The sequence below is a fragment of the Drosophila navojoa genome, chromosome 2 (assembly GCF_054131105.1).
Source record: "Drosophila navojoa isolate 15081-1374.11 chromosome 2, UAZ_NAV_1.0, whole genome shotgun sequence".
Classification (NCBI taxonomy): Eukaryota; Metazoa; Arthropoda; class Insecta; order Diptera; family Drosophilidae; genus Drosophila; species Drosophila navojoa.
Genome location: NC_142890.1, coordinates 19,170,092 through 19,185,716, shown reverse-complemented (window position 1 = coordinate 19,185,716; position 15,625 = coordinate 19,170,092). Strand labels below are relative to the sequence as shown.

Sequence of the window (15,625 nt, the reverse complement as noted above, 5' to 3'; positions counted from 1 at the left end):
CGTACTCGAGTCTCTTTGGTCAGACAAGTTTTTCGTTGCAATAGCCAGAGTTTTGCTGTTACTTGGAAAGCTTTGCACATCATCAACTGAATTGAAATTGCTAATCAAATCAGTTTTGACCAGACACTCCAACATTTTTCAGCAAGTGCATTTGGGAATATTGTGCTGCGAGCAGCACTTCAGCTGGACAAACAGAATCTACAACGGCAACTGTGAAATACCCTGTAAACAATGTACAGCAAAAAGTAATTAAACAAATATTTAGCTCTCGCACAGCTCATTTCCCAATCAAACTCTGCATACGTCCGCAGGTCTGACAAGTGGCATCAGACTGAAGTGCGCACACTTCAGTGCTGGCCACCGAATGGATGGCAACAGCTGCCGCATTACGAGCTAGGCATATGAATTGTGAGCACTTGCGAGTACTTCATGCAATTACGAATGCAGCAGCTTGAAATGATTGCACTTGACTTAACTTCTGCCGTCCGATGTCTGTCCCGTGAGTGTGGCAATAAGCTGCCTGCCCTGTCGCAACTTAATGTGCCTGCCAATGTATCTTAAAGATACATACAGCACACACACACACACACACGCACACATGTGCGAATCCAGTTTATGAGTTTTTATGGCTGCACGCAGCGGGCCCAACTGGCGCTGCGGCGTCTCTTTATGACTGCATACACCACCTTTTCCAACTTTGGCTACCGCATCCACATCCACATCCGCATCCGTCTCTCCTGCTCTCCTTTGTGCCGTCTATGCTTCACTTCGTCTGCCAATCCTCCACCGCAAAAAAAAAAGAAAAAAAACTTACGCACAAAATGTGCGTGCCCAATAAACTGTATTGCCGCCGCACAGCTCGCATATTCTAGCTGCAGATACTTTGATTTCCTCACGCACTGTGCAACGCATGAGATATGATATGTAGAAGCTATAGTTCTTGATAGCCTTGATGGTAGTAGATTCGAATAAAGTTGATTATGTTTTTATATTAGAATTTAATTTAATCAAATGCGATACATAAGCTGCCAAAAAGAGAGCTTCGAGTGTGACCAGATCACTGAAAATTAATTATATTATATTGAATAGGGATATTCCAGCAATAACAGCAGCCCAATGGTCAGTTTGAAAAGGCTATAAGGCTATATATACATATATAATATTTATTAGGTATGAAATGAGTATAGAAAATTTTAGCTGATGCAAACTTATGTAAATTAAAGCACGAATGCATTACTAACATTATTTTCGAGTGAGGTTAAAATATGCTCTGTCAGCAAAATAAGGAAATTGTCATGGAACTTTAGAGCCAGTAAAGAATTTTTTAGATAAAATCAATAAAGTCGCTACTCAGAAAATTGTGAAAAATTAAATGAAATTATGAAAACAAAATGTGATACTGAAGATTTATATAAATAAAATATATACTGCAAATATTGAAAAAATTATTGACAATTTATCAACTATAAAACAACAAAAGTTATGAAAATTGAAGTTCCTCAAAAAGAGTATCCAACCTGAACAGAGTATTCAAGGCTTCGGCCATTCATGAACACAGACAGGCAGTGAGAAAGAGAGAGAAGAAACAGATAGAATGATACCTATTCAATCTTATTTCTCGAGCAGTTTGCCTGGTCTGGCTTAAAGTTAAAGCAGCATCAACGAAAGTTAAACGCACATCAAAAGCCAACTAATTTGGCTGTAAAAATAACATTAAGTCACATTCATTTCTCCTGCTGGGCAATAATAAAAAAGCGACGAGGTTGCAGAGGAACACAAATGCTTCACCAAAATCGAACTCATGCACAGCACAGCGAGGGGAAACTGCTCTACCTTAGAAGGGCCACCTTCGATTCCTGGCAGCCAACCACCCATACATGCGACGGGGTCTTTAAGCTTATGTTGCACTTGACTGATTTTTATGCTTTGATGCTCAATGATTTTATTATTAAAAGCAACTGTCGTCGTCGTTGGTTTCTGTGGGGTTGTCCGCTGCTGCTGCTTGGGGTTTTTTTTTATGTTTCGTGAGGGGTTTCGTGAGCTACAAAAAATAAAGGAAAGAGCCCTCGCTGCATGGCACACAAAAAAAGGGATACAACAACAATAGCTGGAATTGCTGCAAAATTGCTGCTGCTCCTGTTCCTGCTCCTGCTCCTGCTAATGCTGCTGTGGCTGCGTCTGTGGCACTGCCACTTCACCTTTGCTTTGTGCTGTGGATGCCACACTTGGGAGTCGCTTAGCTGTCTAAATATGTCACTTGAATTTGACGACGGCCACTTGCGCAAAGGCTAAGCCGGCGAGCCACCGAACCACCCACCCACACCAACACTCAGGCATTCCAAAACTGTTGCCTTCATTTCATGCAGCCACATGTGTAAGAGAAACCATCCCCCCACTAACACCATCGCCCATCCAACCACCCTGGCGGTGGCCGTGTCTTGTTTTCTTAAAATATTAGTTTCCTTTTGGGTTCGCTGTTTTTCTGACTTTGTCTACGCCTCGCGGTGGGAGGGAAAATTGTTTTACTGCTTTTTATTGTCATTTTTGTTATTTTTCCGCTCACAATCTGTATATGCCTTAGTGTGTGTCTGTGTGTGTGTGTGTGTGCCATCTTCATTTTACTTCCTTCAATTTTTTTTTTGTGTTTGCTGATGCTGTCTCTACCTTTGTCTGTATTTGTGTCTGGTGTTTGCTTTGACTCAGTTACAGCTAGCAACGAGCACGGCCAAGAGCAAGTTGTCATGAATAATGAAAAAGCAACGTGAATACATTTCATCTGTCTGTGTGTGAAAATGGGAAATACGTATGTGTATGTATCGTAGCAGCCAACACTAGAAAAACTTTCGAGTGAACTACACGCAATGCTGCATCCATTGTTTTCTTGTTTACTCAGCACAAACAAATCCAATAAGATACCTTAACTAACATTCCAATATTGTTGATTTATGAAGATTAACAGAGCTAATGCATACTTCAATCAAGTCTTACAGTGGCAATCAAAGGGAAAATTATTTTTATTTATTTTTTATTCTAATATTATTTATTGAGTAACTACTTTATTAATTTTCTAAAATTTAATATAATTTTATTTAAATTTATTATCATTTTGATTGACTTTTTTTATTTATGGAATATTTTATTTTTTTATTTTTAAAAATTGATGTATATTTCATGCCTTAAGAATCACTCCACAATTATCTTCAGTGCATTGCCAAAAGAAGAGACCACCTTTGGGTATTGTTCAGCCAATAGTCAGCGTACAACACCCAGCCAATATAGTCAATTGCTAATTCAGTAACTGTAACAGTAGCGGTAAGTGTAACAACAGTAACAGTAACGGTAACAGAAGCGGGCGCAGACGCGAGAGGGCGCTGCTTTGGCTGTGTCTTCTATTTGTTCTGGCCAGTCATTGTCGCAGCCACTGGCCAAGTGTGTGTGTGTGTGTGTGTCTGTGTGTGTGACTTGGTTTCCTCTCGCATATAGATTTGCCTTATTTACTGTTCATTGCCAGCGGGCGTGCTCATACAGAGGAAGCGGGGTGTGTGTGTGGGTGTGTGCCATCCTTAACCTTAAGCTAGTCACAGTGAAACACTCGGAATCCAGCCGTATTCCGCCTTGCGTGCTCGCCCTTCGGCTGCGCACATATTGATGATGCGACCCTCGACAGAGTTTTCTCATACTGTTGTTGTTTGCATTTCAAATTCGCTGCGCACTCGATGAGAAAATCAAAATCAACAAAGCAAATAAACATTTAATAAAGCGCAAAAGTGTCAATAGATTTCTGGTCATTCGACTTGGGAAGTGCAGGGCCGGGGGGACAGACCAGCCAACTGAATTGGCATGCTAATTAAAATGGTCTGCCCAGAACTTTAAATGAACTGCCAGCCTCGCAACGACAGCCGCTCTGGCTGTGACGAGTCGAGGCTGTCTGCTTAATGAAAAACTTTGGCGCTCAGCTAGTTCAATTTCTGGTTAATGTCGAGCGAGCCAACTGCAAAATAAACAAAATACGCATCACGCCCAACCGACTTGGCCAAGAACGCAAAAGTTCCCCAAGCTCTGGCAGCCAAAATGCAATTTTGGCTAAGCCATAATGAGTCCCGGAAGTGGCTGAGCATAGAAAAGCAAAACCCAAAATAAGAGGAAATATGCATTTAAACCAGAGTGAACGACTAGCAGATGCCTGGTGGCACAATGAAAATAATATTAGACCTGTCTGCATAAAGAAAATTATATAGATATATGAATGTATATGAATATACTCAAGCATTATTAAACAATAATCAATCTAACAATATTAATCAATCTAACAATATTATATATTTAATTTGTAAATTATTTTAAGTTCATATAATATAAATAAAATATATACTTAATATATATATATATTATTTTTAAGTTTTAGCACAACAATCTTCAATAATATTCGTATATCTATGTTTCCTTGGCAACTCTTTTAGAGATGACCCATTTCAAAACTCTTATACTATCCATTTGCATATTATTCGTATTCCATATGATGCTTTGCTATTTAAATATGAAACAGTATTCTCCGACACTTTTGTCATTTCTGTTCCCAAACAGATTATTCCCTGATTACACAATACATATACCTACCCATACACACATACACTGATAGATACCCATACTCCTGTAAACCTCTACATCTTTATATTGACACTAATACTCTCACACCTTTATGCTCCTACACCTTTACACTCCTATACCTTTATACACCTATATATATAATGAATTATCTATATGGCGCAACAGATACGAAATTCAAGCGTAGGATTAGTCCTAAAAAAGTAATTCCGATTCCACCACACAAATTTCGTCGTACTCCTCTCTTGGAAAGGAGAGTCCACTTTGATCACTCCCTGTGGCCCTTGCCGTTCCATCACTCGCCCACACCTCTGCTCGAACTGTGTATTGCCGCAGTCGATGAGGTGCCCTTGACGTCGGTCTTTGAATGGGACTGCAAGGCTGCACGACGCTGGATTCTTCGCTATGGATATCCCCAATACGTGGTGAGTCAATAAGAGAATGAATGTCAACAGCAAAAGCGATCACTGGGCTCTCTATCAAATCCACAGAACACATTTCGTGTGAATAAGATCAAGGGCCGCAAGCTCCTGCTACTGGATGCTGCCGCGCTGTCGGCAATGAATATCAAGGACTTCGACCATATCAAACACATTACCTATGGCATCCGGATGCTGATTCACTTTGAGCTGACCAAATTCTCACACAGTATTTCTCTGCCGGACGAGAAGCCCAACGAGCTCTACTTGCTGTGGCACACGCAGACGGGCGTCAACTATGATGCACTCAGGCGCTCGGACTTTTATACTCGCATGCGCCTCATCCGCGAACGCTCTAAGAACTTGGAGCACTGGGATCTTCTCGAACTGTGGCTGCGTAGGGAGCGTGAACACAACTTCAAGGAGCTAATTGGGGGCATGCCGCGCTTCAACATGTACATCGATATATTTCCAAGCAATAGTACCCTTGAAGAAGAATCCTCGGATGTGGTAGATGAAACAGTGGATTTCCTCTGTAGCACCCCGTCTGAGTTCGATGCCCAGGGGCCTTGGCAACTAAATTGTCTGAAAAATGTTAAGTCAGGGCCAAAAATAGGCTCTGAGCATTGTTCGAAAAATTGCAGCACCTGTTGTCCGCCGTGCGAGTGCGATTGGTCACCGCGCCACTATCTGACCGGCACGGTGATCTCATGTCTGAAGCGCCAGTTCCCCAAGAAGTTTGCACCGCTCTATGAGGATGCATTACAATGGCAGGAAAGTGTGCAAATGCGCTGGATGCGCTTTTCAATTTAGCTTAAGATTGAAATTGCACCTGTGTGAATGTACGAACTTTAAGGCTTCATTGATTAAAATATCTAAAAACAAAAAACTAGCATGACATAATATTTATTGAACAACACTATAAATGATCAACTGCTAAATTTTCTGTGAAATCGATATTTATCGATAATATGCAGGCGTGAGATAAGCGAGCGTATATATTTTAAATTATATTTTCTAGCTTCAACAGAAAAATAAGCAGAGGAAATAGTGTATATATTATATAAAATATCTCAATATATTATGTAAAATATTATGTGAAGGCTGATTAGATTTCCCAAACTGTGTCGTCCTATATACCCACTTGCATGGCATTAGTGCGTACAGGGTGTGGAATAGAAATGATGGCAAACAAACAAAAATACACATATTAAAACAACGACAATGTACCCAATACGTACTCATGCTCAACCCGAGAGCTTTCTCCCGCATGGCCAACGAGCATTTGGTTCGGGTCTTGTTTGGCTGTTTAAACCGCAATACAGATAAAGGCCAAATTACTTTTTGGCCAAGACGCTGCCGAGATGCAGAGCCACAAGCCGCAAGCTGAAAACTAAACACAGCTCTGGACAATTTGCCAGCTAGATAGAAGCAGGACGGGGATAGAGCGTGGGTGTGGCCGAGTGGAAGTGGCCGTGGAAGTGAGAATGTCCCAAGCAACTGCGATGCTAAAATATAGTTTGAATGCGTGTTGAAAATGGGTTTATAGTGATCCTCCTGAGAATAGATGTTGGCAGCAGGATGAAATTTTTGTTCACAGAGATCAAGCGTAGCCTGATTTATGAAGCTGTTTGTTGACATTGGCTTATAGCCATGAAGTTGAACGCTCAGCCGTCGCATTTCTCTAAGGACATTGCCAGGAGAGCGAACCCAATGGGTCGCAGAGCTGCAAAGTAGTTCAGCTGACTTCCGTTTGCGAAGGAAACGAAAGAGCTATCTCTGAATCAAGTTGACCAAATGAGAATACAAAAACTTATCTCGAGGCCTATTAAAAGAAGAGATGGTAATTTACAATAGACACAATATATTACACAAGTTGTATCCATATTCGCCTTTAAGGCTAACATGTTTTAGCTTAACCGTTGCATTGCGGATTTTCCAACTATTCAGTGACTATTCTAAAGGGTTTTTCGTAGTGCAACACCTAGGAAATGCCGCAACGTTGCAGAAGCGACACTGATGTCAGGGCTTAGTCCTAGTCGATAGCAAAAAAGAGCAGAGCTCAACATTCTCGACCAGGAAGCGGGCAACGCTGAGGCATGCGGCAAACTTTGGCTGTGCCACAGAATTGGTTGCCAGCAGGCAAAGGCAATGACTGCTGTGGTAGCTGTTGCAGCGATGCAACCACAAAAATAAGTGTTTACAGCATTGATTACAAGCGTTGGGCGTGGGCGTGGCAACAGCCACATTGATTAGAATTTAAGCCACAAGGATTTTTGCATTTCTTAGATGCACAGTCAACAACAGACTGCGGCTGCCAGTGTGGCCAGAGTCAGGGCAGCGTGTCAGTAGTGTCATGGGAAATGCCAGCGACCACAGAGCTGTCGGCTGCTGTGGTGCTGTGGTGGTGCGGTGGTGCGGTGGCTTAGGTGTCGGCTCGGCGGTCGCATACAATTGACAAACTGTGAAACCCTTTTTGTGGCACTTCCGTTGCGTTTGTTTGCCACAGTTTACAATGCAACAACGACACATCCCACACAGGCAGCATTAGAGGGGGAAGATGGGGGAATGCTGCCTTGCCACGCCTCGCTCTGGCAGTTGTGACAAAAGTTTATACCCAAAGCATTTGAACTGCATTTCATTATGGCACACAACTGCCTGGCTTAGCCAAGGCAAATGCAAATGCAAATGCTGTTGGCGCCATATTGAAAACTCTGTGGCTGCCACGCCTCCCCTCTGTGGGTAAGCGTGCTCCAAACGAAGCGTATAAGTGGCCCTTATCGTGCCTGCAACTGGAGTTGAAGGCGGGCAGCATACAAAATGGGGCGGGGCAGGCCCTATCGGAGTTACCAAAGCGAGCAACCAGCAACGGGCAACGGGCGACGGCGACGATGGGCAAGGAAAAAGGGAGGGGGGGGGGGGGGGGGGGGGATGCTGGCTGCTTGTATTGTCGAGTGCGTGTGCGAGTGTGTGTATATTGTATTGGCAAATATTCTCATGACAATAGGAATTTTTATTGAATTTATGCAAAAATTGCAAATTTCATTTGGCCCACAGTTGTTCGTTCCACTTGTTGTTGTTGTTGTTGTTCTTGTTGTTGTTATCGCCCTCAATATTTTTTTACACTTGCGCAGTTTGCGTTGTTTATTAAAGTTCGAAAAGCAATGTTATATTAAATGGGCTTTGACAATAAATTATTGAGAGCTAAATTTAATTTGTCAATAAATTCATAAACTTGGTTATCAACGAAAAACATTTTTTGCAGCACAAAAAATAAATTAGTTCAATATCAGCAGATTTGATATATAAATATATGAACTTTAAATAAGCTTCGATTCGGCTCTGGAAGAGTTTTCTGAGTAGCTTTTGGGCTTATAAGACTCTTCTATTAAAACTATTTCTATATTTATTTATTTTAGTATATTTTTATTGATTTATTTTATTTATTCATATTTTATCATTATTTTTATTTATCAATTATTTATTTATATATTTATATATCTCTATTATTATGAATTTTATGTTTTTTGTTATTTTCATTCTCTAATTGCTTTAGTGTATCAATTTATCAATGTATCAATGTATTAATATGTACATATGTTTATAATGCAAGTGCAGCTTAGAAATCGGAGCGAACCTTTTCCAGGAAATAATCGATATACTTCCCCTGCGATTGGTTCAGTCTGCGCGCATTATCCACTGCGGTCTCATAGCCACGTTCATCGTTCATCCGCTTGCAGGTGCCGGCCCTGATCAGCCAGGCGCGCAGGCAGCGCTCGTCCAAGTTCAGTATGACATAGTCCAGATCCATCAGAGCGCGCTTGAAGGCGCGCTTCCTGTCCAGGGAGGAGCTGATTAGATAAATAGCATTGGTTTAGTTGGAAGGGGGCCTACTTGGCGAAGCAGAGACTGCGATTCACATAGAGAACTATCGAATCGCTGATGTACTCAATGGCCTTCGTATAATACTCTATTGCCTTGTCAAAGTTCATCTTGCGATACTCCGCGTTGCCCAGTCTGAGTGAAAATCAATTAGCGCCATCAGAAAGATGAGAATTTCCATGAATTACCTGCGAAAATTGTTGGCAACGCGAATGCGTTCATCGCGCGCCTTCGCACGTGCTTCGTAGCTAAGGCCGATCTGGCGCATGAACGTCATTTGGTCCAAATTCCCAGGTATTACCGACCTTCTGATCATTTTCTTATTGATGGACTCCTTCTTGGTATACTCTCTTTTCCCGGTTGAAATGCGCGTCATGACCGAAAAGTTGTCCTCCGTGACACCCGCACTATAGTCAATGTCCACCTTGGCCTCCTTCTCCTTCTTGCCGGCGCTAAGGGGACGATTATCTGATATCGATCACTTATCGGAAATCGAATGTACACTCTTGCACCTACTCCATTTGATTGGACTTTGCCACCTCTGTGAGGAACTTGAGCAGATCGTCCACCAAGGAACCCCTACTCAAGAAGTTCTCCTCCAGCTCTGCGTGCACCAGGGTAGACATTGTGTCGAAGTGTTTGTGTCCTTGTTGTCTTCCTGTGATTCGTTTGTTATGTATTGTCTCTGTTATTGTTTGTTTGTGTTTTGTTTGTCTTTGTTGTTGTTTGTTTGACTCAGTTTTCAATACTGAGTTAATGTTTGTGTGCTCGCTCCCATGATCGGGAATCCAGATCACAGCCTACTTACGCTGCATAAATGCAGCGAATAAAATAGGATTATCATCCTGTTGCTACACTCATAGATGCTGCAATTGCAGCAATGATTTAAAATAAGAGTATGAACCATTAAAAATTCAGTTTCATATAAATATCTATAGCAAATTTATTTAGTTATTCTATGCAATGGAGAGTGAATGTAAAACGAATCGTATTTCAACGAAATGCCTAAATAAACAAAATTTTTAGCATTTGCATTTAGTCAAATGATAAAATTTGAAAAATCAAAAATCTGTTCTCATTTTTTCTAGGAATTTATCAACAAAACCGACGAATTCCCTATTGAATCGGCGCGCATTATCAGCGCACTCTTTATAGCCAGCCTCGTTGTTCATGCGCTTCAGGGTGCCGGCCTTATAGAGCCAGCCTCGCAAGCTATGGAAATCCAGGTGGTACAACACAAAATCTATGTCGATTATGGCCCGTTTGTATTCACGTTTTCTACAAGTATTAGTTGAATATTAAACACGGAGTTATGTAGGTATTTAGAGAACTCACTTAACATAGCACAGAGCGCGATTGAGGTAGAGCACTTCGGTATCGGATATGTATTGCAGACCTTTGCTGTACATCTCAATAGCCTTTTCGTAGTTGGGCTTTCGGAACTCCGCGTTGCCGAGTCTGAGAAAGAGTGAGAGAGAGAGAGAGAGAGGGAGTGAGCAAGCTTTTCTTGAAGAATCATAACTAATCTCACCTGCGATAATTGTTTGCAACGCGTACTCGCTCTATCCGAGCGGTATTGCGCTGATCCGAAGTCATATCGATCTGGCGCATGAAGGTCATCTGGTTGAGATTGGACACAACGCTAGTTTTCTTGAAGCTCGGCTTCTTTAAGCCCAGAGGGCAGCGTTCCATGACCAAAAAATTGGTTTCCGTAACACCCGCACTCAAGTCCACCTCGACCTTCTCGTCCTTCTTCTTTCTTGAATCAACAGTTCAGGTTAAAGACTTATGAAGCGACTAGCGGCTGCAGGCACTTACTCCATTTTGTTAGCCTTAGCTATTTCGTCCAAGAACTTGAACAGATCGTCCACCTTCGAGGGCTTCAGCAGAAAGTTCTCCTCGAAATCGGGGTGTTGTGTAGAGCCCATTTTGATGAGATGTGAGTTGTGGTTGTGACTTGTGGTTTTGGTTGTAGTTGTGGCTGTCGAACTTGTTCGTTTGACTCAATTTGTAGCACTGACCTAGCTGGCAGCTCCGGCGTCAGCTCCGACTTCATCAATTGCCAACGCACAGCCAACTTAGCTAATATACCGAACAGCAATAATCATTTGCTGCAGCTGTGCAAATGTGGCTGCATTTCCGGCTGCAGCACCGCCAACCACCCGCCGTCTGGACGGCAAATTAGCCCTGGCTAGCACAGAACAGCGAGCAGCTAGCAGCTGGCTCGTTAGCCAGCATGTGGTTTTAAGGATTAGCTCAATTAAAATTTTGTGGTATTAAAATTGTCTAGCAAAACGAGCGAAAAAGTGACAAAGCATAGGAAAGCGAGGGGGAGAGAGGGAGAGAGAGAGGGAGCGAGAAACTGACTGTAGAAATGCTGTAAAAACCACGTGTATTTCTCTCCCCAGGTCTAACACATCTTTATTTGCGCCTGAAATTATTTAATTGAGTTTGTTTGAAAATTTCTTTTAAATTAAGAAAGTTTCTGCACGTGACTCTTTTGTGGGTTGTCGCAACTTTTTTCCTCGTTTTTTTGGGGAACATTGAAGCTGCTCCGGCTGCTGCTGCTGCTGTTACACAGCGTACCGCACGTGCTGCAAAATGTTAAAGTTTGAGGCAATCAAAGGGAACATAATCAGCCAAATCACGCATACGCCATGGGGCACAACTGTCAGGTAATAGCTGATACAAATGAAAGATTAAGTAACACTGAACATAATTGCGAGCTAAGTTTTAATTATGACTTATTAGATGGGAGATATTTGACAGGGAAGGGCAGTGTAAGTTTAAAAGTTATAAATATGTTGGCTGAAGATTTATAGTTGATAGTTTTCGCTATGAATTTAATGATTTGATATTTCGAATCTTATATATACCAATAGTGGAACGGAAGCCTTCCTTCTTGCTTTCTATATAAGCAGAAGAGATATTGCTTATAGTAATAGAATACATTATAGTACATTGTAAAAATATCTGAATTTATTTATCATAGATTTCAAGCGGAATAATTATAGATTTTTGAGTTTATTACATATGTATGTCTATTGCTATTTTAATACTTAAAGTAAATTTAGTACTTGAGCTAAATTTAGTACTTAATTTAGTACTTAACCTAAATTTAGTACTTTATTACTTTAATATACCCTCTAAAATTTGGATAAATTTTGCTCACGTCTTGTGACACTTGCTCATTAATATTTGCCACAGCCCGCTGGACGTAGATCTTGGAACGAGCAGCACTTGGCACTCTGGCTGACTGCCGACGCGTCGGTCGACTGCTTCCTGCTGACTGCTGGCTGGCTGGTCATTGGCACAGTAACCCACTGTGCCACAGTGCGGAATGCAACACGTTGGCTACGCTACGGGTGGGCGAAATGTGGGGCAGCTGGCTGTGCGTGCGCTGTAAGAGCGTAAAATTCTTCCAGGCACTGGGGGCTGTCACGCCGGACATTGATGACTGCATTGACAAGTTGCCCTGCCTGACGACGTGCGCCTGTCTCCAGAGAAATGTGTCAAGCGCGGCATGTTGCGCTGCATAAGCAAGCAGTTCACGCCACATAGTGGGGCCTGTGGCAGCCAATGGGCAGCTGCTGCTCACTTGACTTTAAGAATACGAGCGGGCATTTGTTGCTCACTTTTTCACGTATATATAGCCTATACCCTGTACAAATTTGCTCAGGGTATTGCAGGATTATATATTTTGGTATTATATTTCTAGTATTTTTGCATGGGATAAGCATACTACTTATATTAGCCGTAAGCCTACCTCAAGATCGCCAAATTATAGAGCATCGGGTAGTCGCTCTCAGCCGCCTTGGCAGTGAACTATGTCAAAGTTGAAGTTAAAGTTAAAGCGCTGACCGCCGCGAGCTGTACGAATACTTTTTTAACTCGGCTTTTCACCTTTTTGCACAAAAATAAATAAAGAGACGTAAAGAAAAACCTATACGAACTTCGCATGCCCTTCATGAAAATATACTGACGAAAATTTAGACAGAAATAGCAGTAACAATATATATATATATAAATCTTTAAATTTATTTTATGGCTCTGTCTTGAGTTATCCAAGCTTAGCTACTCGTTTGGGTTAGGGAATACGCTGGATGACATCAACTGTGGCAAGGGGCGCGCGGCTGTTGTGCTCATCCTGCTAAAGTGAAAGACAAGCAAAAGATTATACCTGGCCCAGCCGCTGGGCATGCTTTGTAATGGAACAAGACTCGAGCTGAGACTGATGAAGATGAAGCTGAAGCTGGAGTTGGAGTTGGAGCTGGTTGGAGCGACGGGCAAAAGAGCTGCATGGTGAAATAAATTGCACAAGTCTTGGCGCAGGCAGCAAAATAAAAAGTTAACATGTTTAAAATGTTGTTATTCACACAAACGAACAGGCGCACACACACGCACACACACACACACACGCAGATACATCGCCTTTGGCTCTGGCTGAGATTTGGCCTGTGCGCCAGTGTTGCCAGCTTTCGCGCCGTTGCCTATGTCACATTCCAGCCCCTTTTGCAACATTGTTTGTGTTCGGCTTTTGTGCCTTTGGCCGCCATTCTTTTTGCGCATTCTCCTTTCATGCTGTCACCTTTTGCTTTAGCGTTTTTTATTTACCTTGTTAACCTTTTCATGTTGACAAACTGCTTCAATGTAAATGTGTGTGTATGAGTGTGTGTGTGTGTGTTTGCGTCGAGAACACAAAATGGCGATATGAAAAGTGGAAATCTGTTGAAATTTGTTCAAGCCAAAGGCATTTGTTCTGCTGACTTACTGTCGCTCGGTTGCAAATGCGCTTTTCCTTCAACATCCAAGGCTGCTCCAAAAATACGAACAGAAATGAGCTAGTGCACCAGCTTATATAGCGACTAGAGAGCTGTATGCATGCCCGAAAAACGGCGCTCGAATTAACAGTGAGAGGCATAAGTATGGGTGGCATAGAAACTGAACGATTCGGGTGGGAGAGTGCACTCGTACATGACTCGTAGGTAGACTATTTAGCCGAGCAAATTAGAATTAAAGAACTGGGAGTGTGATTTAATGAGTTGAGTAAATAAATGACTTGATAATTCCGCATACAGACAAAAAAATGCTCATATATTTAGCATGGAACTCATCTTAATGCATGAGCATGGCAAACCCTTGCAAGAGTTAGGTATCTCTTCACTTAGAAGGGCAGAGAAGTGATCGTTGGGAACTATTTTCAATTTTTCTGGTTACTACATGGAGGGAGAGAGCACAAAAAGATAGAAAGAGTGAAATAGTCAGAGAGAGTAACGCATACACAGATCTCTCACAGCGCTCTGCTCGAGCCTCAGGCGACAGAGCCGAGCAAATACGGAGCAGTAATACGAAGTAGAGTAATCCGTAGAGGCTGAAGGCTGCCAATTGAGAGATGACTTGTTCAGTAAACTGAGTGCAAGGACTCCACTAACTCTCAATTGGCAGCCTTCAGCCTCTACGGATCACTCTACTTATTTACTTATTACTATTCCAATTCATATCAAAAGTCTATGTGACGTACATGAGTAAAGTCATGCCACGTTATATTACTAAAACTATATTTTATATTCAAAATAAATAAATATTTATATGAGACACCAGTAAACACATAAAATATACTAACCAAAATGCAAACCACTCAATTCATAAAATAAACATATATGTTTTACCCCTACCTCTAAGTGCTTTCGACAAAAAATAATTTAATATAAATTTATTTAAAATTCCCCTCATATATATTTATTATTTATGAGATCAAAACTGATTTTAATCAAAAAATAAAAATTACAAAAAAATGAATTACCCAAACGTGCGCTGTTGACGCAGCTGAAACTTTGATGAGATAAAAAAAAAAATCAGAGATTAAAGCAAAATCGGGACAAACGAAAAAACAACAACAAAATAAGCATATTAATAACAAATTTTAATAAGCTACTTATGAAAGCTGTTGGCGAACAATATAAAACCAAATCCGTAAGGCCATGGCGTATGCAAATTTATATCAAGTTCGAAAGAATTAAATTAGGAAAATAAAAACCACGCGCAAGAAAATTGCGTTGGCGGCTTGGCGCATTTATTGCGCATACGCCATGTGTTGCCCACAAGGAAGAAATTGCAAAATACAATCAACTGCACACACATGTATGTGTGTGTATACTTCTGTAAGCATATGAACTAACAAAATGAAATGTTAAATTAAAAAGCTCAGATCAAAAGGACTTCGTGCGCTACGCAATTTTTATTAAATTTGTAGGCGAAATACACGCACACTCACACACACACGCACACACACTCGTGCATATTTGAGTGCTGGGCTACAGCCATATTGTGTTTTTGGGGTAGAGCTTTTTATTTGGTGCCAGAGCATTTGCATTTCATATTTGCATGTTGAGCGGCGAGTGGACAGTTCCTGATCAAACAGGACAAAACAGGATGCAACAGGATAAGCGTATCAGCATGCAAGCCATATTAAGGATAACTGCAGCTCGTACCGTAGCACCAAAAACCAATAATGCGCATATTAGGCTTGATGAGGATAGTGACGACAATGACATTCCCACCCCACCACTCCAGCTGGGTGGTGCCACTGTAGGCTCTTTGACTGTTCCTAGGTTAGTTTACAAACACACACCCACACACAGGCACATATACGAATGCAGTTTCCAAAAATTCGTGCTCTCCTGTCCATTGTTTCTTTCGAATTGACCGCACTGGAAATG

General features: G+C 41.6%; 3 protein-coding genes across 3 annotated transcripts; 1 reads left to right on the top strand and 2 right to left on the bottom strand.

The window, feature by feature from the left end:
- The first annotated feature begins 4,533 nt into the window (after positions 1-4,533).
- On the top strand, positions 4,534-5,882 carry LOC108651994 (uncharacterized). Its single transcript, XM_018101976.3, has 2 exons — positions 4,534-5,030; positions 5,097-5,882. The coding sequence occupies exons 1-2, from the start codon at positions 4,749-4,751 to the stop codon at positions 5,835-5,837; spliced, it is 1,023 nt and encodes a 340-aa protein (XP_017957465.1). The 5' UTR covers positions 4,534-4,748; the 3' UTR covers positions 5,838-5,882.
- Positions 5,883-8,589: 2,707 nt separating this feature from the next.
- LOC108652012 (uncharacterized) lies at positions 8,590-9,691 on the bottom strand. The gene is made up of 4 exons (XM_018102017.3): positions 9,423-9,691; positions 9,095-9,358; positions 8,919-9,041; positions 8,590-8,860 (listed from the first exon to the last, which is right to left on the bottom strand). Exons 1-4 carry the CDS (start codon positions 9,530-9,532, stop codon positions 8,644-8,646), a joined length of 714 nt encoding a protein of 237 aa, XP_017957506.1. The 5' UTR covers positions 9,533-9,691; the 3' UTR covers positions 8,590-8,643.
- A 206-nt stretch (positions 9,692-9,897) lies between these two features.
- On the bottom strand, positions 9,898-10,983 carry LOC108652005 (tetratricopeptide repeat protein 12). Its single transcript, XM_018102005.3, has 4 exons — positions 10,725-10,983; positions 10,438-10,665; positions 10,242-10,364; positions 9,898-10,184 (listed from the first exon to the last, which is right to left on the bottom strand). Exons 1-4 carry the CDS (start codon positions 10,832-10,834, stop codon positions 9,968-9,970), a joined length of 678 nt encoding a protein of 225 aa, XP_017957494.1. The 5' UTR covers positions 10,835-10,983; the 3' UTR covers positions 9,898-9,967.
- Positions 10,984-15,625: the final 4,642 nt, after the last annotated feature.

Coding starts and splice junctions, on each gene's coding strand:
- LOC108651994 (XM_018101976.3), top strand. CDS start 4,749: ATGAATTATCTATATGGCGCAACAGATACGAAATTCAAGCGTAGGATT. Junction 5,031..5,096: donor ATGGATATCCCCAATACGTG/GTGAGTCAATAA, acceptor TCAAATCCACAG/AACACATTTCGTGTGAATAA.
- LOC108652012 (XM_018102017.3), bottom strand. CDS start 9,532: ATGTCTACCCTGGTGCACGCAGAGCTGGAGGAGAACTTCTTGAGTAGG. Junction 9,042..9,094: donor GTTGCCAACAATTTTCGCAG/GTAATTCATGGA, acceptor ATTTTCACTCAG/ACTGGGCAACGCGGAGTATC. Junction 8,861..8,918: donor CGCAGTCTCTGCTTCGCCAA/GTAGGCCCCCTT, acceptor CTCCCTGGACAG/GAAGCGCGCCTTCAAGCGCG.
- LOC108652005 (XM_018102005.3), bottom strand. CDS start 10,834: ATGGGCTCTACACAACACCCCGATTTCGAGGAGAACTTTCTGCTGAAG. Junction 10,666..10,724: donor GCTAAGGCTAACAAAATGGA/GTAAGTGCCTGC, acceptor TGTTGATTCAAG/AAAGAAGAAGGACGAGAAGG. Junction 10,185..10,241: donor CGCGCTCTGTGCTATGTTAA/GTGAGTTCTCTA, acceptor TAATACTTGTAG/AAAACGTGAATACAAACGGG.